Source organism: Brassica oleracea, chromosome C2 (assembly GCF_000695525.1).
Source record: "Brassica oleracea var. oleracea cultivar TO1000 chromosome C2, BOL, whole genome shotgun sequence".
Taxonomy (NCBI): domain Eukaryota; kingdom Viridiplantae; phylum Streptophyta; class Magnoliopsida; order Brassicales; family Brassicaceae; genus Brassica; species Brassica oleracea.
The window spans coordinates 824,053-850,663 of NC_027749.1; the positions used below are offsets into that span (position 1 = coordinate 824,053).

Below are 26,611 nucleotides of genomic sequence, written 5' to 3' on the forward strand. Positions count from 1 at the left end.
AAGATTACAATCTGGGCTTATCTTGATGATGACAAGAAAGGTTCTTGGAGGGATGCCTTACTGGGTGGTAACAAGGAGTGGGCTTCCAGAATCTACTTTCTTCCCGGAGGTGTGATCATTTCCACTCTTTTTTCTTTTATATCTTATCTAGGGTTTTATACTCTCACTTCCATTTGATAATATTTATTTGTTTTCCAGGGGATAATTCTTCGAGACGTGATAGAATGTTAAATGACATTTATTTATGGGCCAGGGACTCCTCTCCTAGGTGGAACAAAAGGTCTCATGAAGCTAGTTTGGTCATATTCTCCGATCAGTTCAATGATGACTCCTACTACACCCATATGCTTCAAAAATTGAGTAAAAGAGGTTACAATCTTCTTTTAGTCACTCCGACTCAGGACATCAGAGAACCAGAAAGCCCTGAATGGCCAGGATTGCTTATAGATGAATGATCATACTGTTTTGGTGATTAAACACCGAGGGTTCGGGTCGGGTCTGGGCTGTTACCTGAATTACTTGCGTCACAAGAAGAAATGGTTGCAGCGGTTTTATATTAAACAAAAAAAACTCTTGTCTGGATGTTATCGAAAGCTCAAAAAGAGACTCTTGTCTGCATATTAGACCATGATTAATGGAAGTTCTTAGAGATGTGATTTTAAGGTAATTTAAGAACCGTTTCTTAACTGTAATAAAGAAAAAGATTAAGAACCGGTACTTATTTAAGAACCGGTTCTTAACCTTTTTCTTTGTTAAAGTTAAGAACCGGTTCTTAAATTACGCTAAAAACCACACCCCTAAAAACCTCCATTAATTATGTTCTTATCCTTCTTGTTACAAAGGAAACATAGGCTTTATCCGTTTTAATGACGTGTCCGTTTAATAACCGTTCGATGTGTTCTCTTTTTAATACGGTGCCGTTTTAAGTGGGTTTGTTTGAAATAGGCGCATCATGTCGAGGCTTTGATGCATGTAAATGCAAATACATGTTCAAACTAGGCCTGCTGGGTTCAGTTTCTTCGGTTGGTTCGAAATTCAGTTAGTTCAGGTCATTCAAAATTTCATCGAAGTGAACTGAAAAAGTTCGTTTCGGTTTTCGTTTTCAAAAAATTTTACCGAAGTTTTCGATTTTACGGTTAGTTCGATTAAATTATTGGTTTAAATTGAATAAAATTTGAAAATTTTGGTTAGTTCGATTCGGATTTAGGTTAGTTCGGTTATTGAGATTCATAACCAGTTTTTTTTGTCACCTAACTTTTGAACCGAACGTTTCAGTTAGGTTCGGTTGAAAATCCCAGCCTCTATATGTTCTGTTGATGCTTTTATAGTTCAAAACATGCGAGGAAGAACTTATAGATAAGACCACATCCATAAATAAAACCCTCTCTCATCTCATCCGTAGACTTAAGACATTCTCAAAGGTTCTCTCTGTTGAAAAGTAAATTTGATTTGGATCATACTATTGAGTTAATAATTCACTAATCATGTTTAGCCCAAATTTAGCCAAATATCTAGAATTAATCTTACATCTCCTTAAGATAAAGATCTAGATATTGTTATAGAAATATATCTAGATAATTAAGATAAAATAATCTAGATATTATATTAGAATTATCTAGATTTAAAATTAAAATATTTGAGATATTTTGTAGGACGTTATAAATATCCCACTCTTTTCTCATTTTGAATCATCAAAAACCAATTCAAGTTCCTAACAATTATCCAAGTAATAAAACTCAGCTTCTAAGTTATAAAAACATTTTTTCTTCATAAAGTTTCATTCTCACACTTTCTCCATATTTACAAGAGTTTTTCATTCCAACACTCTCATCTCCAGATCTCATCCGTGGAACCATGGGCGAAGAAGGCAAGATCATCGATTTTGAGTCCGGTAAAGATCTCTCTCCATCTCTTTATCTTACCCGAAATTTTGCGTAGTTAGATTTCATCTGATCGATATTTTCGTAAATCTCGTATATGTCTTTTTGTCCGTAGGGAGGCTGACACTCTTGTTCTGGAACATGGATGACTACCCAATCCCTGTTGGTACTAGCGATGATCTTGGTGCTGTTAGTAGCAATATGTTTGAAGCTCTTCATCAAATGGGCTTTCGTGGGTATATGAGAATGCAAGTGTATTCTGAGCAGCAACGCGAGAGCTACGACAAAGACTGGTGGATGAAGAGCCTTATCAGTTACGTACCCAAATGTAAATCCCTCACGACACTCTCTCTCTTTGCTCGTTTTTTTAATTATATAAATATATGTAATGATCGGAGTTATTTTTCTTAGGTAAGTCATATTCGGCTGATTTTTACAAATTGCCGGATATCACTCTCGATATCATTAGTTTGACATCAAGTGTGGGACCAGGACCATCAAACGTGGCCTTAATCGCAAAGCCAAATGGGGAGTTACTTAGGGTTCTGCGGTGTTTGAAATCGAGGGGTCACGATGTTCTCGTCATAGACACCCCGCCTTGTTGTCCTCCTCTCTTTAGTGTAGAATCTCTACTTGAGCATGCACGACTTTTAGATGGAGCAAAGCCTAGATTCAAAGCTTTGTTATCTGATTATATGTATTTGGATGATATCGACGAAAAGGATGTAGAGATCCAAGAAGATCTCTCCAAGACTGTAGATTTCTCCGGTAAGACCACCCATTCCCAACTTGTCTTTTTTTTTTTTTTTGGATTTTCTATAAGATAAATTAAAAATGATATTCAACCTCTATCTCTCTTTATTGCATGCATGGCTCAGAGCGTATCCCAACCGTCAAAGGGATTAGGACAGCCGTCTTCTGGGATGCCGTGGATTGCCCATTCCCTCTTTCTTCCTCTCCTGATGAGATCTACCACTCTATCTCATCAGCTCTTGTGGAAAGGGAGTTTAGTGATAAGATTACAATCTGGGCCTATCTTGATGATGATGACAAGAAAGTTTCACTGGGTGGTAACAAGGAGTGGGCTTCCAGAATCCATTTTCTTCCCGGAGGTGTGATCATTTCCACTCTTTTTCTTTTATATCTTATCTACGCTTTTATACTCTCACTTGCATTTTGATAAATATTTATTTATTTTATTTTCCAGGGGATTCTAGACGTAATCGAATGTTAAATGACATTTATTTATGGGTAAGGGACTCTCCCAGGTCGAACAGGAGGTCTTGTGATACTAATTTGCTCATATTCTCCGATCAGTTCCATGATGACGCCTACTTCACCGATATGCTTCAACAATTGAGTAAAAAAGTTTACAGGCTTCTCTTAGTCACTCCCACTCAGGACATCAACGAACCAGCAAGCCCTGCATGGCCAGGATTGCTTATAGATGAAGGAGCATACTGTTTTCGTGGCACCTGAGTGGTCGTGTTGGGTCTGGGCTGTTACCTGAATTGCTTGCCTCACCAGAAGAAATGGTTACAGCGGTGATTTTGTATCAAACAATAAAAAAACTATGTTTTATTTTCGTTTCTAGATTACAAAGCTAAATGCCTCTGATTTTCTTTTTAACTTTTCATTTGAACCTAAGACTTATTGTATCTTTTTTATGTTATGTTTTATTTTCGTTTCTAGCTTACAAAGCTAAATGCCTATGGTTTTCTTTTTAACTTTTCATTTGAACCTAAGACTTATTGTATCCTTTTTATGTTATGTTTGATTGGTCAAAACATATACCTTTGTTTGACCTTCGAAAACTTGTCTTAGTGTCCTTCTTGTTGCAACCAAAGGAAGGGGGTTCCGTTAGTGGGGGTTGCAAATACATGTTCTGCTTATCTAGCATGGATCAGAGAGGCCTCTTATCGTTCAGGTAATATGTCTCATTTCGTAACCAACAGTTTTTTTTTCTCGTGAGTTGAACAAAAGAATCACATTGATAAAAGTTACTTCAAAATCCTCAAGAACATAAATGAACACATAAACACACCAACCAATCAGAAAAAAAAAAACACTCTTCACAAGCATATATCTATAAAGAACCCATGATATAAGAGAACCAGAACAAAGAAAAAGAAAGTGTCATGAATGTGCCAGAGACGACTTCTTAGAGCTGCTCATCTTACTAGTTTCACTGACAAAGGAAGACCAGAGAGATACTTTATCCCCATCCTTCTTATCCAACCAAGTATCCATCACCCCTATGCGTTGCCTTGGTGTGCTCAGTGATCTAAACTTCTCCTTTGCAGATTCTGTCACGCTCATGTAAGGCTGGAAGCCTTTAAAGCTTTGGTGCCAGCTCTCATCCTCTAATAAACTCTGTTCAAGACGGCTAAAAGATCTCCTTGGGAAAGAAAATGGAGACTCTTGTCCATCATTAGAGTCTTGTCTCTGCAACGTTCTCAGCTTTACTTTTGTCGGTACAAGGATCTCGCTTGGAATGAGAGACTTGGATTCACCCCAATGTTCAAGCCGACAGCTTCTCATTCTCATATCCTTTGTGTGTAATGACTCAAGTAGCATGTGAGGACTTCTTCTCTCCTGAAAAACTACTGTGTGAGCGATGCAACTTGAAATTATGATAATTACTATTTATTTGTATTTTTTTTTTAATAGTTTCCTTGTTTAAATTAGGATTATAATTTCATATAAAATATATGGTTTTATTGACTTGATTAATAAAAATTGAGAGTCTTCTCTTTGAATCTAAATTGTTTTTTTTCTCAGGTATTCCAAGACGAAACTAGATCTTTGCTTTATCGTAGCTTCCACTATATCAAGAATTCAAACGTAAGCTAACCGGTTACATAGAGATCCTAAGAGAGAGAGGGAGGGAGCTTACCCGATGTGACCTGGAGTATTTCAGCATACGCTCACGCATGACCACACCTTCTTGCTTCCTTAACCATATGGCTTTGATGTCTTCCTTCGTGAGAGCGCTACTGTCCCAAACCTTCTGTCCATTGCACTTGACCTTGAGTTCTTCTTTGATCTTGGACCAATGTTTTCCTTCTGTGGTTCTAGTGATGAGACTTGATGCTGAAACTTTGTTGGAGGGTTTAGTCTTCAACAATGTAGAAACACTTCGCCTAACAGCTCGGCCACGGACAATTGCTTGAAGTTTTACAAGAGCCTTAAGTGCTCGCAACGCTTTCCTCGCCTGTTTTGTAACCAGTACGCAAGATCAAACACAGCAAGAGAATAAGCTTCGAGCAGAGACTAGGAGAGTGTCTGACCAGATAAGCCCTGAAGGCACTCTGAATCTTGATAGCTGCTAAGTTTGTATCACGCTTCTTGACAAAATGTTGTGATGTGAAGGCGTTTCCCGCCATCCGGACAACCTCAGCAGCTGCCTTTGCGGCTGCAACCGCTGCTTCAGCTGCTGCTGCCGTGACAATGGCTACATTCATGGCATGTTTTCTTTGATCTTCTGTTGCTTGGTTCAAAGTTCTTGTCTCTTGCACCCTAGTTGAAATCTGATGTCTTAGTTTAAGTCTTCTAAACACCCATCTTAATCTCCTTGACTTCTACAACAAGGAACCATTTTTGATTTAGAAACATGGTATCATAAGAGAGAAAACAAACAAAACCTTCTCTGCTTTCGCTTTAGCCTCGCAGGTGAATAGTCGTTTTATCCAACCGAACCATGACCTCCTCTTTGCCATTACAATGAAGTTCCCTGGAGACAGATGGTAAAGCCTCTTATTGAGTTGATGATCAATGATCACTTGAATGAAAAATCTAGACAGCAACATAATAGACAATAGCATAACAATGCATTGTCTAATAGATATGGCAGAGGAACTCAAAGACATTACCTGTGAACACAAACCAAATGATCTGGAGGATGGAAATGAAGTAGTGATGTGGAGATTCAGACACTTGTGAAGATATGAGTTCAAGTGAATGTCTAAATATAGGATCCTCTCTTGTCTCCTTTTCCAACTGTCACTTTCACTATCTATGATTACTGACTTGTTCAAACTCTCCTTTTTCTTTTGCTTCTCAACCAATCACTTGATATTGGCCCCAACCTCATTTTATCATTTTTAATACTTACATTTATAAACTAATACATTACAAAGTAAACTATCCAATTCATGAACTCTTTTTTCATTATTTCTTTATTGCCACTTTTGGCTTGTGATAAAAGAACATGTGGCTTGTCAACGTATCCATGCTTACAAAAAAGCTTAAGGAATTATGCAAAGATGTAAAGTTGATCATACCATATTATAATGTAATAGTTATGATATTGTATGATACATATATATGCAATGGACTTGTGAAATACTTGCTTGAAGAGAAAAGAAAAATAATGACAACAATGAGTAATAGTACAGTTTAATCATTGATAGAGAAAGAAAAATGAATATATTGAGCTTTGAAGGTCTTTTTAAAAAAATCAATAACTAATTTAAGTTTGGTTTTAATGTACTTGGGGGTAATTGTTGAGGATCCGAAAATGATATTTTTTTTTTAACGATGAATGTTTATGTGATTATATTTACAGTTTTAATTACAAAACAATATTCTAGAACAGATGATCTTTTTTTTTGAACGACTAATGCATTAATTTTAGAAAGAGTTTTACCCGCAGTTGATACTAACTTCAGTTTTTCTTATAAGGTTATATCTTAAAGGGAATGTTTGTTTATAATTTCTAATCTAAGTATCCAACATCCAAAATTGCCCAAAACCCAAAGCATGTACGAATATATATTACAGAATTCCATAATAATTAGCTCAAATGATCACAAATTTTGTTATCTGATGAAGAAAAAAATATATAAATTAGCTGATGGTGGTCCATATAGACTAAAATTCATAGTTGAGTAAATCATTACACCTTTAGTTATCATATTGAAACAATGATGAGCCATGTGATGTGAGTCACATATGATATGGACGTAGGGCGATCAAAATATTCTATATATAGGTTTCATTTTAGCTTCATAATGCATTTGAGTTCCTCGACACATAAAAGGATCCTTTTGAGTTGTTATACAGTCCCACTAGTCTTTACACCATTTTATTTATTTTCCTCCCTTCATTTTTGATGAAAAAGTTAATAAAAGTTCATACTTGTTCAGATAAATTATCATCAATTGGTTAAATCATCATATCAGGGAAATATATCACAAAAACTCTTACAAAATTCATGTATCTATATGATAGTATTTATTAATTAATGATTATATAATCTTAAAATGTAAATTACCCTTGAAGTTGCCTATGTTATACAAATCAATAATCATTATAATCAATAATCATTATAAGATGGTTTTTTCACAACATGATATTTTTATAAATTACACTTTTTTGTGTTTTTTCAATCATTTTTTGCTCTAATACGCAAATTTTTTTAACATAGAAAATATAAAATGTAGAGACCCCACTAGAACTTCTGATATGAGAATAATCCTGCGATTGTAGTGAGAAAAATCATAACTCATAAGAGAAGCAAAATTCATAACCTCAAGTTCTCAAGTTACATGAAGAATGCATCTCCTTTATTAAATCTCTCAGTCACTTTAACAACAAAAATCCCTATATAACAGCTTCTTCTCTCCTTCTTCTACTTCAAGGAGCCCAAATGCTATCCTGCTGTTGTTAACTTCCTCCGATGGATCCCTCGAAACAATTATTAAACTCTCAGGGTTAGTGTCTGATATGTGTTTCTTTAATTAATGTTTTAACATGCAACATTTAACTATATATGCAATCAAAGTAATTTTGAGAAAACAATTTTTAAGAGTAATTTTGATATTGTGAGTGATCAATTTAGAAATTAAACTAAATGAATACAATCCGTGAAGACAAAAACAATCATACGATCTCTTACGTCCAATTGATAAATCAACTGATGGCCATATTTATTGAATAGTTTTCACATCATGCATCTTAAAGTTTTCATAATTAATCAAAACAATATACCAAAATTTCTCTTAAAAAAATTTGAAATCTTTTTAATTTTTAATTTTTATGTTTATTCAAAAAAAAGAAAAAGAGAGATGATAATAGAAATGTTTATTTTGAGAAAACAATTTTTAGGAGTAATTTTGATATTGTGAATGATCAATTTAGAAATTAAACTAAATGAATACAATCCGTGAAGACAAAAACAATCATACAATCGCTTACGTCCAATTGATAAATCAACTGAATGGCCATATGTATCGAATAGTTTTCACATCATGCATCTTAAAGTTTTCATAATTAATCAAAACAATATACCAAAATTTCTCTTAAAAAAAGTTTGAAATCTTTTTAATTTTTAATTTTTATTCAAAAAAGAAAAAGAAAGATGATAATAGAAATGTTTATTTTGAGAAAACAACTTTTAAGAGTAATTTTGATATTGTGAGTGATCAATTTAGAAATTAAACTAAATGAATACAATCCGTGAAGACAAAAACAATCATACAATCGCTTACGTCCAATTGATAAATCAACTGAATGGCCATATGTATCGAATAGTTTTCACATCATGCATCTTAAAGTTTTCATAATTAATCAAAACAATATTCCAAAATTTCTCTTAAAAAAAGTTTGAAATCTTTTTAATTTTAAAATTTTATGTTTATTCAAAAAAATAAAAGAGAAATGATAATAGAAAAAGAATATACCTGCCTTCAAGTGCTTAAGATAGGATTTAGACTCTGATCTGAAGAGAGCGTAGCGCGCAAGGCATTTGTTTTGGTAATGAGCCGAGGCGTGAGAGGGAAGCTTCGCATCGTATATATGATGCGGCGACACTATTGAATACTTCCTTCAAGGTCTTTACTTCACAATCTAGTGAGCGACATCTGAACGTACGACATCGTTTCTTGAGAAAGAGAGAGACATAACAAGATCAAGAAGGAAGAGTGGTGGTAAGAGAGGAAACCATTGTTTGTTTATATAGACAGATGGTGTAAAGTTACCGTTGGTGTTTCTTTTTTTTTTTCCAATTTTTTAAAATTTATCATCCACCGGTAAAGAAATGAAGAAAATGTTAACGTTAGTTCTTTTGGTCCCGAGGAAACAGAGACCTTTCAACGTTTCACCTCGGCAAAGGGGTTAATTTATTGGTGACGTGTTTTAATATTCTGATGGCTTGAGATTTGACAGATTGAGATTATGCAATTTCAAAATAGCAAATAATAATAATTAAGGAAAAGGTCAGACATTGAGCCTGCGAAGGCCCATTAATAAATGATAAATGGGCCGGATACGATGATTGATTACGTGTCACTATCCAAATCAGCTAAACGTTCGTGCGTGCGTGCCCTAAGAGCGACAGAGAGGCGATGGAGGAAGAGGAGCACGAGGTATACGGCGGAGAAATCCCCGACGTCGGAGAGATGGATGGAGACATGGACATGATGACTGCAGCTGATGGAGATCTGTTTTCGTTGGCAATGTAAGAATATGCTTTATGCTTCTTTGGTTGATTTGATAGTGTGCATTCACCTAGGCTTTTGAATAGCTCAGTTGATTGAAAGAAGAGCTTTAGAGGTATTATTAATTTAATGGCGAGTCTCTATATTCTGATTATGTTCTCTACATGGCATGCTATCAAATCTAGTGGTTGAATATTAGTGTAATTGTTACGAAACAAGTGATAAGTTTTGTTACGAAACCCAGCGTTTAGGAAAGTTAATTTTAAAAAATAAAACTCCGCGTTTAGATAACTCACCAGACATTTTTTTTTTCTCCTTGAAACTACCCGTTGTTTAGCCTATTTAAACGAAGACAACATGACGTTTTCAAACTCCACGCGGGAATTACGGAGATCTCATCCAACGACATTTCGTTTGTTATTTTTCTTCTCAAACACGTTTATCCAAAAAAATTGAATAAGAAAAAAGAGAGGGGAGAAAATAAGCCGTCGTGATCGGCGGACGAGTCTGCGTCCGCGTCACAGTTATCACCCTCTCTTATCTCGTCGCGATTCTCTACGCAATCAACAAAAAAAAAATTAAGAAAAACATCTTCCATTTATTATTATTTTTTTTAAATTTACATCCCTCTCTGATTTCTTCTCTGTTCCCAAAGTAAACACGTTTCTTCTTGCTTCTTTGATTCTGGACCTACCGCTCAGGTAATTTTGTTATATTTCTGGGTTTTCTATAACGGTGCTTCGTGATTGATCTCTGGGTTTTCTCTCTCTGATTCAAATTTCGAAACTTTTTGATCATTCGCTGAGAATATTCTGAGTTTATGATCTTGTCGGAAATCTTCTGTTCTTATCCACCCTGTCGCGATTAGAAGCTCTTGTTTCAGGTTTTACACGCAAAAATGATCATACTTGCGTTTAAAAATACAGTTTCATTTGCTTGACTAGATCAAAACTCTGTTTCTCTCTGTATAATACTCTGTTTCTATGGATAATACTCAAATTTTCTGATTTGAAGCTCTTGTTTCAGGTTTTACACGCAAAAAGGATCATACTTTTCTTTAAAAAAACGGTTTCATTTGCTTGATTAGATCAAAACTCTGTTTCTGTGCACAACTCTGTTTCTGTGCACAACTCTGTTTCTATGCACAACTCTGTTTCTCTGTATAATACTCTGTTTCTATGGATAATACTCAAAAGTTTCTGATGTTTTTCTATCTTTACAGTTGAAAACATTAATCATCTCCAATGGATCATATAAGCAACGAGGCCAATGTCGATCCATTTTCAATCGGACCAACATCCCTCATCGGCCGAACCATCGCCTTCAGAGTCCTCTTCTGCAAATCAATGCTCCAGCTCAGACGCGACCTCTTCCGCTTCTTGCTTCATTGCTTCCTTACACTCAAGCCTTCCGTCTCACCCTTTGTATCCTGGTTCCACCCCCGGAACCCGCAAGGGATCTTAGCAGTGGTCACAATCATCGCCTTCGTGTTGAAACGTTACACCAACGTGAAGAAGAAGGCGGAGATTGTTTACTGGAGGAACTTCTGGAGGAACACGATGCGCGCGGCTTTGACCTACGAGGAATGGTCTCACGCCGCTAAGATGCTGGAGAAGGAGACGCCGAAGATGAACGAATCCGATCTCTACGACGAAGAGTTGGTTAAAAACAAGCTTCGGGAGCTTTGTCATCGCCGCCGAGAAGGTTGTCTTAGAGACATTATGTTCTGTATGAGAGCTGATCTCGTCAGGAACCTCGGTAACATGTGTAACTCGGAGCTGCATCAAGGGAGGCTTCAGGTTCCGAGGCTTATTAAAGAGTACATCAACGAGGTCTCTACTCAGTTGAGAATGGTTTGCTCCTCTGAGTCATTAGAGGAGCTTTCTTTAGAAGAGAAGCTTTCTTTTATGCACGAGACACGTCACGCCTTTGGTAGAACGGCTTTGCTTCTTAGCGGTGGAGCTTCTCTAGGTGCGTTTCATGTAGGTGTGGTTAGGACTCTGGTTGAGCATAAGCTCTTACCTCGGATTATTGCTGGCTCTAGTGTTGGCTCCATAATCTGTTCAATCGTAGCAACGAGGTCTTGGCCCGAGCTACAGAGTTTCTTTGAGAACTCTTTGCACTCTCTACAGTTCTTTGATCAGCTAGGAAGCGTTTTCACGATCGTTAAAAGAGTCATGACGCAAGGCGCGTTACACGATATAAGACAGTTGCAATGCATGCTTAGGAACCTCACGTGCAACCTCACGTTCCAAGAGGCTTATGATATAACAGGGAGGATCCTAGCGATAACGGTTTGCTCCCCAAGGAAGCACGAACCGCCTCGGTGTCTTAACTATTTGACTTCGCCTCATGTGGTTATATGGAGTGCGGTGACTGCTTCTTGTGCCTTTCCTGGTCTCTTTGAAGCTCAAGAACTGATGGCTAAAGATAGAAGTGGAGAGATTGTGCCGTATCATCCACCTTTTAATTTGGATCCTGAAGAGGGTACTGAACCATATGCACGCCGGTGGAGGGATGGTAGTTTGGAGGTTGATTTGCCGATGATGCAGCTTAAGGAGCTGTTCAATGTTAATCATTTTATTGTGAGCCAAGCTAATCCTCACATTGTCCCGTTACTGCGTATAAAGGATATAGTTCGAGCTTATGGTGGTAGATTTGCAGCAAAGGTATGTTTATATGTCCCATTTTTGCATGAACACATTTATCCGGAACCAAAGAATCAAAATATATTGAACTGAAATAACCGAAACCGAACTGAATTTCATAAATAACCGCATGAATCTTATCTCTGAAACACAATTATTCAATTTTTCAAAATACAATATATACTTAAAAAGCAATTATATTTAGTTTCTAAATAACCAAATATCTTTAAATGCTATTTATAAACCAAAATACCCGAAACCCTGAATCATCCAAATATTTTTTTACCCTAAATATTAAAATTATATGATTATCCAAAGCTTTTTCCAAACAACCTAAATTATCCAATACTTAACTTGAAAACATGAATGATCCGATGTTTTTATCCATATTATCCGAAATTACCCAAAAAACCGGAACCAAACCGAATCCATATTTTTCAGATATTAGCTGGTTTCTAATTTTATCACCCATGATTATGTCTCATTTTCAACTCGTTTTGTTCCGGTCCCTTTGTTATAACCGCTCTACTTGTCTTGCCTTTTTAGCTTGCCCATCTTGTGGAGATGGAGGTGAAACATAGGTGCAACCAGGTACTAGAACTTGGCTTTCCTCTCGGTGGACTCGCAAAGCTTTTTGCTCAGGAGTGGGAAGGTGATGTAACAGTTGTAATGCCAGCTACTCTTGCTCAGGTTCTGATCCATGTTGAGTTTTTTGTTTGGTTAGAACTAGAGAGCTTGGACTTGTTAGATTCTTATTGTGTTGTGTGTCTTGTGCAGTACTCAAAGATTATACAAAACCCTACTCATGTCGAGCTTCAAAAAGCCGCTAACCAAGGAAGGAGATGCACTTGGGAGAAGCTATCAGCCATAAAAGCAAACTGTGGGATCGAGCTTGCGCTTGATGAGTGTGTAACTAATCTTAACCATATGCGTAGGCTCAACAGAAGCGCTGAGAGAGCCGCTGCTGCTGCTGGCACGTCCTCCTCGTCTCATCACGGATTAGCTTCAGCCACAAGATTCAATGGCTCTAGAAGAATCCCATCTTGGAACGTCATTGCTAGAGAGAACTCGACTGGTTCACTCGATGAACTAGTCGCTGACAGTAATCTCCACGCGTCTTCGGGCTGGAACTTGAGCGATGGTGAAACTGAGAGCGTGGAGTTGAGTTCGTGGACAAGAACCGGTGGACCTTTGATGAGAACAGCGTCTGCTAATAAGTTCATTGACTTCGTTCAGAGTCTTGATGTGGACATTGCATTGACCAGAGGATTTAGTAGCAGTCCCACTTCTCCGGTGGTTCCTGGCGTATTTAGCCCAAGCTTTAGTCCAGACTCAAGATCCATGGACAACAATAACAACATGCTTCGAACAAACACTTCAAGCATAATAGTTACTGAAGGTGATCTTCTACAGACTGAGAGAACCAGTAACGGTTTTGTGTTGAACGTTGTTAGAAGAGAGGACTTGGGAATGTCTATTGGGAATCAGAACACTGAGCTGCCAGAGAGTGTACAGCTCGATATACCTGACAAGGAGATGGATGATAGCTCTGTATCAGAACATGAAGTAGACCAAGAAGATGATGATGATGAAGAACATGGCGGCTCGGACCCGGTTAACGTTTCTTGAGAAGATTCAGGTTTACAAGAACCAGTAACTTGTAGTGCTATAGATGCTTAGACTGATTGATTGGAGTGAGATTCTTGTTCAACAAAGAGTTTGAAAGTGTTTGTGTTTTGTAAATAGTATAAGCCATAATGTGCATGTTGTGTATGTATGTATGTTTGCATTGATTATTGTTTGAAATTTGAATTATTCATTCGTGGAATTAAAATATTCTACTTATATACGTTTTCTATTATTAGAGATTTTTGAAATGTGATTGTTTCAAGAAGAACATATATATATTATCTTGCATCAAATTTCTGTGAATGTGGTCTTGTTGTTCCTATTGGTGGTAGAGCTTGAAACTAATTTCAATTGAATCAGAATATAAATAATAATATTATGATTATTAAAAATTAGTTTGGATAACAAATATTTTGGAACAGTAATATTTAAAAGAATTTTATGATAGATTTTATTAGTACATCACGTCTCTGTTGTGTAAGCACTCTTTTTTTCTTCTTCTTCTTTGTTTGAATGATCTTCTTGCCAACCTCGCAAGATTTGGGATTGTTCTTACAATAATCTCCAACAAGAATGAGACGAAGACAAACCAAGAAAACACAAGCATGTGTGAACGCATTGTGAAGAACCTCAAAAAGAGAAGTAAAAAGTCTTCTTTTCACATTTTAAAAGCTTAGTTTCTGCAGTAGCCCCTTCGTGAAGGAAGGTATAAAGATATAAACGAATAAAGCCGAAAATTATATAAAATAAAATAACTAAAAGAAGAATATTGATGCCACTGCCACAATTAATCGCAGTTTATATAAAGAGAAGCATCCTAACTGTTTTATCTTGTAAACAAACCAAGAATCATATTCCCGAATCAAACAAACACAATCTCCTTTTGTGTGTTTCCACCTGCGAACTGAACGAGCCAACACAAATATACGAGCTTCTTCTGTAAGAAAAGATGCAGAAAGACATGGTAATCGCAGAGGATAAACATCTTCCACAAGGTCAGGATTTATCTAAGTGGTTTCCTGTTTGTTTTAGGGATAGTAACGAATCAAACATGTCTTTTTGAAGCAAAATAGAAGATTTGTAGTATACTTACTTCTCTAGACAGGATATCCAGCTGCAGAAAAAGTTGATGTATCTGAACAAGCAGGACAAGACGAGAAGAAGAAGAAGCCAAGGTTTTTCGAGACAAAGCAGAAAGGAGACAGAGGCTTCATTGAAGGATGGTAAAATGCTAAAAGCTATAAGTAGAAAACAAAAAAAAAGACTATGCTTCTGTTTTGCTAGCACTAACTCTTGTGCATGTTTTTTCTCTTGTTTGCTTCTTCCTATGCAGTCTCGCTGCACTATGCTGCTGCTGGATTTGTGAAATGTGTTTCTAAGGAAAAGTTGAACTCTACAGTGTGTCGAGCTTCCTTGTGTATCTATTAGTGGCTTTAATATTATTACCGTGATTGGATTGCATGACTATGTAGTAGCTCAATCTGAAACTTACTATACTATGTGTGTGGCGTTTGTATGTATTGTAAGATTGCAGGACTATATAGTAGCTTAATCTGAAACTTCATGTAATGTGTGTAGTGTTTATATGTATTGAAAGATGATTATTATACTAATAATGTAAAGGTGGTCATATTTTCTGAGTTGGTACCGGATTAGTCAAATTTCAAACAAACTAGATTGATATACAACCGGCTTAACATTAAAAGAAAAATTCAATAACAAAAGTTTTACAGACTAGTCAAGAAAATGGGTCTTACAAGTTTTACACACAAGTTGTTTTTTGTAAAGTATCATACAATGACACAATCACAATTGCTACAAACTATCTATTACTAAAAGTCTAAAACTAAATCTCTCCACACAAGAGAGAACCATACTCAAAAACTGTCTTTCGAAAGCCAAGAACATATATCTCTATGTTACTATGCACACAGTACACTGGCCATGGAATTAAAACCTGCATGAAGTTGCAGAGGTCAAAAGGATCCATGATGATGAAGTTCCCATTTGTAACAAACCTATTTGATCCCGAGGTTTTTTTAGCTGAAGCCTTCAGATATGGCCCTTAATCTCTTGTGGTTTCCTGCAATTAAAAATAAACTTAATAGTTATTTACAAATCACTCTTTTTTCCTGCAATACTTTCTGGTTACTTTTGGAGTTTATGAGAATATTTCAGCTCTTTGTATATTATCGAGATGAGTCAAATACTCAGTGCAATCTATTGAACAAGAGATATAAAAGAAGAGATCAGACCCCAAACTGGATATAACTTAGTAGTTAGTAGCAATGTTAAACTATTCCGAACTCATTACTTCCATGTCATATCCAACCAACATAACATTTTAAGAGCAGCTTGTTATATTCCACTATATGTTGCTTGACCAGAGTCTCAGATTATATGCCTTGAAAATTTTCCGGTTCTCTTCTTCAAGCTTCTGCCAAAATTGTTAAGGTCCGTTAAGTTTTTGAACCCGCTAATTTCAAGCCCTAATTTAACATCGCTATGCCAAAAGTAAATCCATACCATAACCAAGTTGCTAAAAATTAAAAACTAAAAATAAAAGTTGGCTAAACTCTGAGATTTTTGTTTAGGGAGTTAGTTGACTCCTGGACTAAGGCGAATCAAAATAGTACATGCATGCATCGTAGTCTCAGGTCCGGTTCTGAAAGTGCACTCTTGAGTGTGTGTAAAAAAGCATCAGGTTCCTTTATTTTACTTTTTACTGCATGAGGGTTCTACTTTTTCTACAAATTATTCACACATGGACATACCTCATGGCCGCTCAATTAAGTCTATAAGAAATGTGATTTCCTGGTGATGACTGAGTTATTAAGCAATTAAAATTTATAAGAAATGTGTTTTTATTTTCAAGAGTTGATTTTGTTCACGTATTTTTTTTTTGGTTAAAGGGTTGCGGTCACCAAAACGATTTTCTCAATTAACTGGTTTAGGTGTAAAGATATATTCATTATAAATTATATTTATTAACGGGGTTAATTTGTATAAACTCTTTTAGAAAATAATGAAAATAATTTTATATGTTTGAAAACACGGGTTAATTTTGCAAATTTAATATTATTGTGACCTCTCAGCTCAACCAAACTTTCATATCTTTTATTAATATCACTTGTCTTCTTGTTATATAAATGTATGCATGATTGGGAATCAAGACATTATTAAGATTAGTTAACAGAAAATGCATATACAAAATGAGGAAAGTGATTGGAATCCTTAAAGATTGGAATCAAAGAGTTTAAAACGCTGTCAATTTGTCTTTTTTTTCTCCATGTGTTTCGCTCCAGACATTGCCACATTTGGTGGAATCTCTGGCAAATTATTTTTATTCTATTCTGATTCCACATGACCTGTAATCAAATTAATTCAGTTGTTTTGCTAGATCGGGAAATTATTATTTTCCATCACGATAACCGATCGTTCTCTTGTCGGTGAACTCCAACATTTTTTGGGGTTAGTTACCTTTTCTTGACTTCATATTAATAAGCTAGAAGAGTTTGACTGTGTTTGATTTTGTGAACAAAAATATTTTTGCATGTTCTTGCCGCTTTGTATTTACGCACGTAAATATTAGTTTTCAAACATCTCAGTCATCTTAAAATTATTATAGAATAAAATGTGATTCACTAAAATATTCAATACTCGGTCGAAAGTATTAACTATAAACTACGCGTGGGAAAAGATAAATCAAATGATGAGTCAAATTTCAATACCGAAGTATAACGTATAGGTTTTCAACAATGTCGAACCTTGAAAGTTTCCAGTTTAGGATCATATCACAAAGTCACAAACGATTAGCCAATATTTAAAAAAAAATGGCGATAGTTATAAAGAAAACGAGATTATTTCCTCCACGTGGCAAGATGCTATACTACCACCGATCCTCATCGTGAGGAAGTTAACCTAATTATTATTTCTCTGTCATGGTTCCACATTACCTGTTTTTTATCGAACCTTATTGGTTCTCGCTAGGTGCCTAGGTAATTATTTTTATTAGAAAGCTATAACTACAAGGTATGATGGAGTAGTTTATTACATATACATATTTAAAAGACATGTGAATTTCTTCATGTGCATTTTTATATGTCATCCGCAAATCAGATACATGAATCTCCATACATATTGATGTCCAGATCCATTACTACCTCTAGCATTGTAGTTGTTGTTTCTTTTTTTTTTTTTTTTTTTTGTTCAGTTAGTGGTTCTCTCAACGGTTTTCTCTGTAAACAATATCTTTTTTATTAAAAGAGAAGTACAATTTTTATCTACCATAAAAAAGTCATATTAATCTTATTAGGTCCATTTCATTAATTACATTTATTTAATTATTTATATTAGTCTATCAATATATAAAGATATTAATAATAAACCAATTTTAACTGTAAATTTAAATTTTATTTTTAGTTATAACAAAATATTGAAAAGAAATTTAACAAAATCTTTCTAAAAATTTAAAATATTTTATTTAAATTAGCACCATTGATTAATTTCGTAATTAATAATATATACTATTATACATTAATTTAAATAAAATTTTATTATAAAGCAAAATAAAATAAAAGTGTATGCTATTTTTCAAATTTTATAATTATATTCTATATCTTCTTTATTAAAAGAAATACCATAAAAAATCATACTAGGTCTATTTCATCAATTACATCTATTTGACTATTTAAGTTAATCGATTGATTTCATAATTAATAATATAGTATTATTATAATGTATTTACTTATAAAATCCCACAATATACTAAAATAAATAACATAGAAATATAAAGTAAGCTAAGAAAATATCAGTTTTATAGTATAACTAAATAAAATTTTAAAATGTATTGTATTCAGTCTGTAAAAATTAGAAAAAATGAAGGAGATTCTCAATTTTTTTATTTCATACTATGAATTTATTTTACCAAACTCGAAAATATATTAATATATAATAACAATTAATAATAAAGTAAAATATCTAAAACAAATCATTATACATTAATAATATCGAATAAGAAACATAACCAATAACATTATAGATTTACACAATATATAATACTAAAATGTAAATATTTTTTAAAGTTTTGCGATGGTATCCGTTATATATTTATAAAATGAAAATCTACCCGCACGGATGTGCGGGTGAAAAATCTAGTTTAATTTATTCAAGAGTTTCTTTTGCAAAAAAGAAAATCTCCATAATTAGCTTTTTATTGGCTGATGTAGATTATAAGCCAGAAAGTATTTTTACTATTCGATTATCAATGTAGAAAGTAGTATTAAAATTGTGGTAAATACTGAATTCTCCCATGAATAATTGAATATAACTTATAAACTACCGACCCTATATTCTAATTTGTAGGAGATTCCCTACGTATTTCCCCTGATCCTGTAAAGGATCCGATCTGGAAAAAAAAAAGTTGAAATATCGACATCACACGTGGTTGCAATGCCTATACGATCAAATGATTTCTGTATAATAAAGCACTTAGTAATTAAAAAATATGACCAACATTATTAATCGATGAGCTGCCACAATTTTAATTATTTTAATTATATGCTATCTCTAAGTATAATAAAAAATTAGAAACCAAAATAAAATGTTTTTTTTTCTTTCCTCGGGAAATAAGGTTATAAAAGCAGAGAGCACGCATCGACTTATCATAAGTAAACAAACACATCTTCCTCTCAGTACTCGTCGTCTCTCTACTCTATTCTTCTTCTCTGACAAAAGCCAATACCTGCCCCTTGCAATATCATGGGTCATGAATGGTACGTTTTTTTAGATATTTAATTTCAGATAATATTTCACCACTTACTCATTATTCACATAACATACACTAAAGTTTATATTACAATTTTCCGCTAATCCAATCTAACTATTTTCAGCGTTACATCTTCATTATGAAAAAAATTGTTTAGTAGTACTAGCTATATATTTCCAACGTTCCACTAATTAAGATGAAAAGTCCATAACTAAACAACACATTTTCAGAGCATTGATCATGAAGATTTCATGTGGGAGTTCGGTTGAATACTTGCATATATGTTAATTCTATACATTAGATGTTATACATAAATAACATATTGTGACTAATAGAGAACTTATGAAAAATGTAGTATCGATGCATCAAAGGAGTTCAAGTGGGGTGAGGACGTCAAAAGTGAAGTGACTGAGATTGTTCTTGTTCGCCATGGAGAAACCACTTGGAATGCTGCTGGAAGAATCCAGGTATCTAAGCATGGAATTTTATACATTATATGTAATCTATTGTGACTATTATGTGACATAGTGATATATACTGCATGTACATAAACACATTCTACATAAAAAAATGAATGCAGGGACAAATTGAATCGGATCTTAACGAAATTGGACAAAAGCAGGCTGTTGCAGTTAAGATCAAATCCCTTTCAAGCTTTTATCTCCTTCATATATTAAATATATGGTTATATATATAGATATATATTAACACTTGCATGATCATTTCTCTCTTTTTTTGAATAATCATTAGATCGCTGAGAGATTAGGAAAAGAGGAGAGACCCATAGCTATATATTCATCAGACCTCAAGCGAGCCAAAGACACTGCTCTCAAGATCGCGGAAACTTGTTTTTGTTCCAAGGTCAAGATTATCTCTATCTACATTCTACCCTATTTAAGAAAACCACACATATATATATATATGAGTGCTAAATTATTAACAATAGAAAATAGAGAAATTCAATAGAGTTCTAAATGTTTGTTTTTTTAAAAGAAAAATACAAAACAGTTTTCAGTAATGGTTTCCAAAGTTGTAGGAGTTGTAATTATATTTTTTAAAGATGAATGGTGTAATTAAATATACTTATATACAGGTGACTGAAGTGCCCGAGTTAAAGGAGAGGCATGTGGGTAGTCTCCAAGGGTTGTATTGGAAAGAAGGAGCAGAGAAAGAACCTGAAGCTTACTCTGCTTTCTTTTCTTCCCAAAATGACCTCGAGATTCCTGTAAGTTTCATTCACACTAGGATTGTATCACTCCTTTCTCATATATTCACATGCTTAACTATATCCTATATTTTATATGCTATAATCAATAGGGAGGAGGAGAGAGCTTTGACCAACTTTGTGAGAGGTCCATGAATGCCCTTGAGCGAATTGCAAAGAAGCACAAAGGTACTATTAAATATGTTTTTTATTTTGCTTAAAGAATATGTTTGTATAGATATAAAGTTGCAACTTATTTACCAAAAAATCTTACACTAAACGTGTAAATATATATGCCATGTGTGGAAATGAAGGGGAGAGAGTGATAGTAGTGACTCATGGAGGAGTGTTAAGGGCAATCTACATGAGGATCACGCAAGCTTCCTCTGCTGGGAAACTCCTTAATGCTTCAGTGAATGTTGTTCACTTCAGTGACGAGAAATGGATCATTGATTCATGGAGCGATGTTTCTCATCTCTCATCAGTTGGATTCCTCCAACGTGGCTTCGATGGTGACGCCAAGCCCTAGAGGACCATCATCCATTCTCTAGATCTCCTCCATAAATAATATTCTCTGTGGTGCGTTTAAGATACGAAGTGTTTCCATTGGTGCGGTCGATGTTCTTGTGGAAAAGTTGTTTATCTTTTTGTATTTTGCATTAATCGATTAATAATAAAGCTCTCTTCTTGAAAACATCATAAACGTTTACACCAAGAAGATAAAACGTCACAATTGTAGCTGTGGTGCTAACTAATATGATGTCTCTGACTAAAACAATCTAAAGGCAAAGTATGATGTCTCTGATAACTTTCCTTTGCTAGATGCATAAATTACTGTCTGGCCAGCCTCTTAGAGGTGAATGATATCATCAAGTGAACTCTAGGATTGGTTATGTAAAGACTCGAACCTACCATTGGATCCCAACGAGTTCTACAAGTTCCCTCGTCATATACTCATGCGAAAACCAAACATGCTTATTTGAGAAAAAAGAATGCACAGATCTGACGGTTGAGAATATGCCAACATGCTTATTTGAGATCCAAGGGTTAAAAAGCATGCGAGGCACAGCTTATAGATAGATCTCTCAGCGCGGGGAGCCGCAGTCATAAGAAGAAGAAGAAAAAAAACCCTCTCTCTCTCATCTTTCTAAACCCTAATTTTAGCGAGAGAAAGTCCCCAATCCTCATCGGTGGAACCATGGGAGAAGAAGGCATGATCATCCCATGTTATTCCTGTAAGATCTCTCTCTCCACCTCTTCATACTCGAAATTTGTTTGTTAGATTTTGATCCGTCATAGTAACATGATCGTAAATCCGTTCATGACTTGTCCTTCTTTTTTTCATGTCAAAGTGAGCCGTACAACCGTCTTCTGGAACCTAGATGACTACCCAGTCCCTAATGATACCAATCTTACTCCTATTCGTAGTAATTTCAAAGAAGCTCTTCATCTAATGGGCTTTCATGGGAATTGTGAAATCCATTTGCTTTGTAAGCAACGCATATACCACTCAGAAGTCAAGTCCAAGACCGACAGACTTGTATACTTACCTGAAGCCGAAGGTAAATTCCTCACAACACTCTCTTTGTCTTCCTCGTTTCTATTTTAATTAATTTATAAATTAAATGAAAATGTTTGATTTATTATGTAGGCACAGATGATTACAACAAACTGAGAGATGCTATTGATATCACTTATTACATTCTTATGTCGTTAGAACATTCTGGACCAGGACATTTTACTGCAGCCGTACTCTCGAAGAATCCAACTGAAGAGTTACTTAGGGTTCTGGGGTGTTTGAACTCAAGGGGTCACAAGTCTCTCCTACTAGAGCCGCCACCTTATGGAGAATGTTGCTTTAGTGTAGATTCTCTAACTGAGAATGAACGACTTGTAGGTGGAGGCAGGGGCGGATCTACAGTGTCATGTACGGGGGCACGTGCCCCCGACTACTTATAAATATTTCTTAGTCATCCATGTTATGTCAGAGTTTTGGTAGATCTGGTGGTAATGATGCCCCTGGCCAATACCAGCGTGTCTTGAGTTCGACAGCCCCTTTGTGTCCCTTTTTTCCTTTTTGCATTATAATCAATGTGTTGTAACTTGTATAACACGTTTACAATGTATCATCAACATGACTAAATTAGTATTTTCCTACTTTTTTATTTATTGTAATATTATGCCCTTTTTTTTCCTTGTTAGCAATTTCTTTAGTTATTATTGTAATATTTGACTTTTCATAGTTCTTTTCTTTATTTGCATTTTCATAAGTTTGAAGCATATTTCATTGTTTTAATAGTAAACATTCACAATTGTATTCATACTAATTAATATTAAAATAATAAATAAAACATTTTTATTTAATAACTTAGAATATGATGACCAAAAAGTTATGTATGACACTGACATATTGTTATATATATATATATATAATTTGAAGGCCTTTTTCTATATATTTTATGTGTAATTAATAACATTTATAAAAAATATAATAATATAAATTTATTATGAATTGAATAAAATTAGTGTTATTGTTGTTTTAACAGTTTATAGTTGTTTATCTGTTGTTATTAACAGTTTATAATATTTATTAATTTTTTATAATTATATTAATTTAGTATTATTATTAATTATGTGACCCCGTCAAATAATTGGTCTGGCTCCTGCCACTGGGCGGAGGAAAGCCTAGATGATCTGACTCCTGAGGATCTGCGTGAGCTGCGTGAGGATGCCTTCGGTCCTAGAAGCTACTTTCTTGATGTTAAGGAGGGGGAGGATGATAGCCATCCCTCCACGGAGATGGTAGATTTCTCCGGTAAGACCATCATCCCAATAAATTAATTGTTTGTTTGTTTTTTTTAGATATTTCTTCCTGTCATTTTAACAATTATAAAATGTTATCTCAGAGCGTACCAAGTTCGTCAGAGGGGATAGGACAGTCATCTTCTGGGACGCCATTGATTGCCCATTTCCTCTTTGTTTCTCCTCCTCCTCTCCTGATCAGATCTATGAAAAAAATCCAATTAGCTCTTTCGAAAAGGGGTTTTAGTGGTAATATTTCAATCTGGGCTTATGTGCATGAAGATTATGAGTTTCTGAAGCGTAAAAAGAAGACGTGGGTTTCCAATATCCACTTTCTTCCCGGAGATAATGACGCCTCAAAGAGACGTATCAGAATGTTAAATGACATGCAGTTATTGTCAAGGGACTCTCCTGTGCGCCCTCCTGATGACGTAGTTTTGATCCTAGTCTCTGATCATTTCATGGGTGACTACACCTACTTCGAGGTGTTTATAAGTAACATGGAGAACAGATATTACTATCCTGTCTTGGTAGTTCCGAGTGAGCAATCAGAAGAGAGTAAGCAATCAGATGATCCGTGGCCAGGGTTGCTAATGGATGGAGCATACCATTTGCTCCATGTGGACTAGTTCCTTGCCTGCTTCACAAGATCTATTGTAGTATCAAAAAAAAACTCTTATGTTTTCTGCTTTTATTTATTTTAATAATCTGTAAACTCTTGTTTATTTTAAACTTCAAAACTCTGTTGTGTTGGAATTTTATTCTTGTATCTGGATTTGGTTCATTACATCCTTGTCTTATCTAAGTTCCCTTTCAATTCACAAACTTTTCAATACCCTTTGATCTTTCTTGCTGTTTTTCCACCTCTCGATGGATCAATGGTTATAGAAAGGAGATTTGACTTTCATGACCATAACCGTTTTGTAATCAGATATTAAGACAAGTGTTTAGTGGTACTAGACCAATCAGAAATGGGTTCCTACATCTTCGATCTCTGTTTGCCTGAATAAACCTCCTGAACAGCGGCTCACAATGCCAAAGCCAGTTCGAGATCCAGCCTGAAAGGAAGCTGAGACTAAGCCAGAGGAGACCAAGTCAGAGACTAAAGCTGATAATCCAGCTAAGCCTAAAAACATGAAGAGAGTGGCCAGTGCAGGTCTTAGGACTGAGTTAGTATTGCAGAGGAAAACTGAAAACTTTACTCGGACGACTTTTCTATGTATGGAGAAGGCTACAGGGAAGGAGAGGAAGCTGTTGACTGATGAAGATGTGAGAAGGGAGATTCAGATAAATGCATCGCTTGACTGGTCACCCAAATGTTAATATCCATTAAAGGAGCTTATGGCGGTGCACCTTGTGATGGAGTTTTTTGACAGAATTATTTAACGCGGTCACTACACAGAGAGGAAAGCAGCTGATGAGCTAACTAGAACCATAGTTGGAGGCTTGCCATTCTCTTGGTGTTAGTAAACATGAAGATTCCCTCCTGAAGACAATTGATTTTGGACTCTCCATGTTCTTTAAGCAAGGTTTGGATTAATTGTTACTGATCTTTAATCTCATTCACTTTCAAGTTATTGTTTTAACTTGAAGTGGTATGCTTTGCAGATGGTGTTATTTACAGATGTTGTTGGTAGTCCATATTATGTAGCTCCTGAAGCTGATGCGTGGAGTGCTGGAGTGATTGTGCACATTTTGTTAAGTGGGCTGGGCTGGTAAGAAGCGTATATATAACACACCTCTCACCTGTCCTAATTATATCTTTTGTGTTTTGCTGAACATTCAGAATCAGAACAAGGCATTTTAGAAGAGGTTCTCCAAGGCGATCTTGACTTTTCGATCAGACCCCTTGCCAAGCATATCTGAAAGTGCAAAAGACTTAGTGAGGAAAATGCTTGTTCGGGATTCCATGAGAGACTAACTGCACACCAAGTTTTATGTAAGTTATTTCGATCTGAAACCTTTTCTGTTAGTTCCAATGTTACATAGAACATAAATTCGTCATGTAGAGTAAATTTGTTGCACCATGGTTCTATCTGTCATAAAGTTTTGCTTGTGAACAGGTCAGGTCACCCATGGGTACAAGTCGACGGGGTGGCTCCAGACAAACCTCTGGATTCTCTGCAGTGCAGTGCAAAGGCTATTAAGGGCCTAGGGCAAAACCAAAAACAATTTATTTTATATCAAATATGCGTATTAATTATTTTTAATACGAACCAGAAAATAAATTTTTTTCTTATCTTATATTTTAAAATTATTTTTAAGAAAAATTAATCTTATGAAAATTAATGGCAAAAGTTATATTTTGGTTACAACTGAAAATTGTATATACAAACTCAAATTATATGCAGGAAAATGTTTTCGACATTCAAAATAAAAAAAAATATACAATAAAATTAATATTCACAACAACTAAGCACAAATGGTCATATTATTGAAAAGTATTAAGAGATAATTATAGTTTTTATCATATTATCATATATTGATTATATGATTTATGAATATGGAGGCCCCAAAATGTACTAATGTGAGAGAGGGCCTGGGGCCAATGCCCCAAAATTGATAAGGTGAGCACGGCTCTGATTCTGTGAGCCGTATGAAGTTTTTCTCTGCAATGAACAAGTTCAAGAAAATGGCTCTTAGAGTAAGCAGCAGATTTTCCAATGCTAAACAAAGTCTAAAAATTAGCGGTAAGGGCATGATTATTGGGGATCCTTCCTCTTGGATCTTTAATACACATATATAATATATACATACAAATATATATATGTATTAAGGACCCAAGAGCAATGATCCCCAATAATCATGCCCTAAGTTCTTCATCTGGTCCTTATTATACACTTCTACGTTTTTTGCTTGGATATGTAATTCCTCTGCTATCATGTCTGTCGATGTGAATGTGAATTTAGGCTGATGTGGACAACAGTGGAACAAATAGACCACAAAGAGTTCATAGCCGCAACATTGCATCTAAACAAAAAAAAATAAATAATATATATATATATAGAGAGGATGATAGGTACTGAATGCTAGTGTTGACGTGGCTAAGGGTTGCTCAGCTGGCAAGAAGAAAGGAGATGGCAGTTAGAGATCAGAAGATTAGAGACAGAATATAAATAGACTTCTTTACCTTTACTGTTAGATCATCTTTGATTTTGGGGATCATTAGGCAAATCAGAAAAGTGTCTCTGCATCTGTGATGTCTCGAGTTTTAACCCGATTATCTAACTGCAAGTGCACAG

The 26,611-nt window shown here is 35.1% G+C and overlaps 5 protein-coding genes across 7 annotated transcripts; 4 read left to right on the forward strand and 1 right to left on the reverse strand.

Annotated features, from left to right (window-relative positions):
* The first annotated feature begins 1,710 nt into the window (after nucleotides 1-1,710).
* LOC106327149 lies at nucleotides 1,711-3,721 on the forward strand. The gene is made up of 6 exons (XM_013765218.1): nucleotides 1,711-1,726; nucleotides 1,838-1,891; nucleotides 1,996-2,208; nucleotides 2,292-2,648; nucleotides 2,759-2,992; nucleotides 3,088-3,721. The coding sequence occupies exons 2-6, from the start codon at nucleotides 1,855-1,857 to the stop codon at nucleotides 3,357-3,359; spliced, it is 1,113 nt and encodes a 370-aa protein (XP_013620672.1). The 5' UTR covers nucleotides 1,711-1,726; nucleotides 1,838-1,854; the 3' UTR covers nucleotides 3,360-3,721.
* A 106-nt stretch (nucleotides 3,722-3,827) lies between these two features.
* Nucleotides 3,828-5,802, reverse strand: LOC106327148 (protein IQ-DOMAIN 14-like). The gene is made up of 5 exons (XM_013765217.1): nucleotides 5,753-5,802; nucleotides 5,525-5,613; nucleotides 5,171-5,458; nucleotides 4,777-5,094; nucleotides 3,828-4,475 (listed from the first exon to the last, which is right to left on the reverse strand). The coding sequence occupies exons 2-5, from the start codon at nucleotides 5,597-5,599 to the stop codon at nucleotides 4,017-4,019; spliced, it is 1,140 nt and encodes a 379-aa protein (XP_013620671.1). The 5' UTR covers nucleotides 5,600-5,613; nucleotides 5,753-5,802; the 3' UTR covers nucleotides 3,828-4,016.
* Nucleotides 5,803-9,799: 3,997 nt separating this feature from the next.
* LOC106327147 (triacylglycerol lipase SDP1-like) lies at nucleotides 9,800-13,789 on the forward strand. Its single transcript, XM_013765216.1, has 4 exons — nucleotides 9,800-10,020; nucleotides 10,542-11,988; nucleotides 12,514-12,657; nucleotides 12,745-13,789. Exons 2-4 carry the CDS (start codon nucleotides 10,564-10,566, stop codon nucleotides 13,594-13,596), a joined length of 2,421 nt encoding a protein of 806 aa, XP_013620670.1. The 5' UTR covers nucleotides 9,800-10,020; nucleotides 10,542-10,563; the 3' UTR covers nucleotides 13,597-13,789.
* A 655-nt stretch (nucleotides 13,790-14,444) lies between these two features.
* LOC106327151 lies at nucleotides 14,445-15,236 on the forward strand. Of its 3 annotated transcripts, none has more exons than XR_001267402.1 (3): nucleotides 14,445-14,591; nucleotides 14,702-14,819; nucleotides 14,930-15,236. XR_001267402.1 is itself a non-coding variant. In XM_013765220.1 (2 exons), the coding sequence occupies exons 1-2, from the start codon at nucleotides 14,546-14,548 to the stop codon at nucleotides 14,821-14,823; spliced, it is 168 nt and encodes a 55-aa protein (XP_013620674.1). In that variant the 5' UTR covers nucleotides 14,445-14,545. The 3 variants fall into 3 exon arrangements, 1 of the variants encoding a protein (XP_013620674.1); XR_001267401.1 differs by having other exon boundaries at nucleotides 14,711-14,819; XM_013765220.1 differs by lacking the exon at nucleotides 14,930-15,236 and having other exon boundaries at nucleotides 14,702-14,823.
* Nucleotides 15,237-19,261: 4,025 nt separating this feature from the next.
* On the forward strand, nucleotides 19,262-21,255 carry LOC106327150 (metal-independent phosphoserine phosphatase). The gene is made up of 7 exons (XM_013765219.1): nucleotides 19,262-19,370; nucleotides 19,719-19,830; nucleotides 19,944-19,994; nucleotides 20,114-20,224; nucleotides 20,457-20,588; nucleotides 20,681-20,756; nucleotides 20,882-21,255. The coding sequence occupies exons 1-7, from the start codon at nucleotides 19,357-19,359 to the stop codon at nucleotides 21,094-21,096; spliced, it is 711 nt and encodes a 236-aa protein (XP_013620673.1). The 5' UTR covers nucleotides 19,262-19,356; the 3' UTR covers nucleotides 21,097-21,255.
* Nucleotides 21,256-26,611: the final 5,356 nt, after the last annotated feature.

Coding starts and splice junctions, on each gene's coding strand:
- LOC106327151 (XM_013765220.1), top strand. CDS start 14,546: ATGCAGAAAGACATGGTAATCGCAGAGGATAAACATCTTCCACAAG. Junction 14,592..14,701: donor GGATAAACATCTTCCACAAG/GTCAGGATTTAT, acceptor TTCTCTAGACAG/GATATCCAGCTGCAGAAAAA.
- LOC106327148 (XM_013765217.1), bottom strand. CDS start 5,599: ATGGCAAAGAGGAGGTCATGGTTCGGTTGGATAAAACGACTATTCACC. Junction 5,459..5,524: donor CTAAAGCGAAAGCAGAGAAG/GTTTTGTTTGTT, acceptor TTGTTGTAGAAG/TCAAGGAGATTAAGATGGGT. Junction 4,476..4,776: donor AATACTCCAGGTCACATCGG/GTAAGCTCCCTC, acceptor GTAGTTTTTCAG/GAGAGAAGAAGTCCTCACAT.
- LOC106327147 (XM_013765216.1), top strand. CDS start 10,564: ATGGATCATATAAGCAACGAGGCCAATGTCGATCCATTTTCAATCGGA. Junction 11,989..12,513: donor GTGGTAGATTTGCAGCAAAG/GTATGTTTATAT, acceptor TTGCCTTTTTAG/CTTGCCCATCTTGTGGAGAT. Junction 12,658..12,744: donor TGCCAGCTACTCTTGCTCAG/GTTCTGATCCAT, acceptor TGTCTTGTGCAG/TACTCAAAGATTATACAAAA.
- LOC106327150 (XM_013765219.1), top strand. Junction 19,995..20,113: donor GACAAAAGCAGGCTGTTGCA/GTTAAGATCAAA, acceptor AATAATCATTAG/ATCGCTGAGAGATTAGGAAA. Junction 20,589..20,680: donor AAAATGACCTCGAGATTCCT/GTAAGTTTCATT, acceptor TATAATCAATAG/GGAGGAGGAGAGAGCTTTGA.
- LOC106327149 (XM_013765218.1), top strand. CDS start 1,855: ATGGGCGAAGAAGGCAAGATCATCGATTTTGAGTCCG. Junction 1,892..1,995: donor GATCATCGATTTTGAGTCCG/GTAAAGATCTCT, acceptor TTTTGTCCGTAG/GGAGGCTGACACTCTTGTTC. Junction 2,209..2,291: donor TATCAGTTACGTACCCAAAT/GTAAATCCCTCA, acceptor TATTTTTCTTAG/GTAAGTCATATTCGGCTGAT.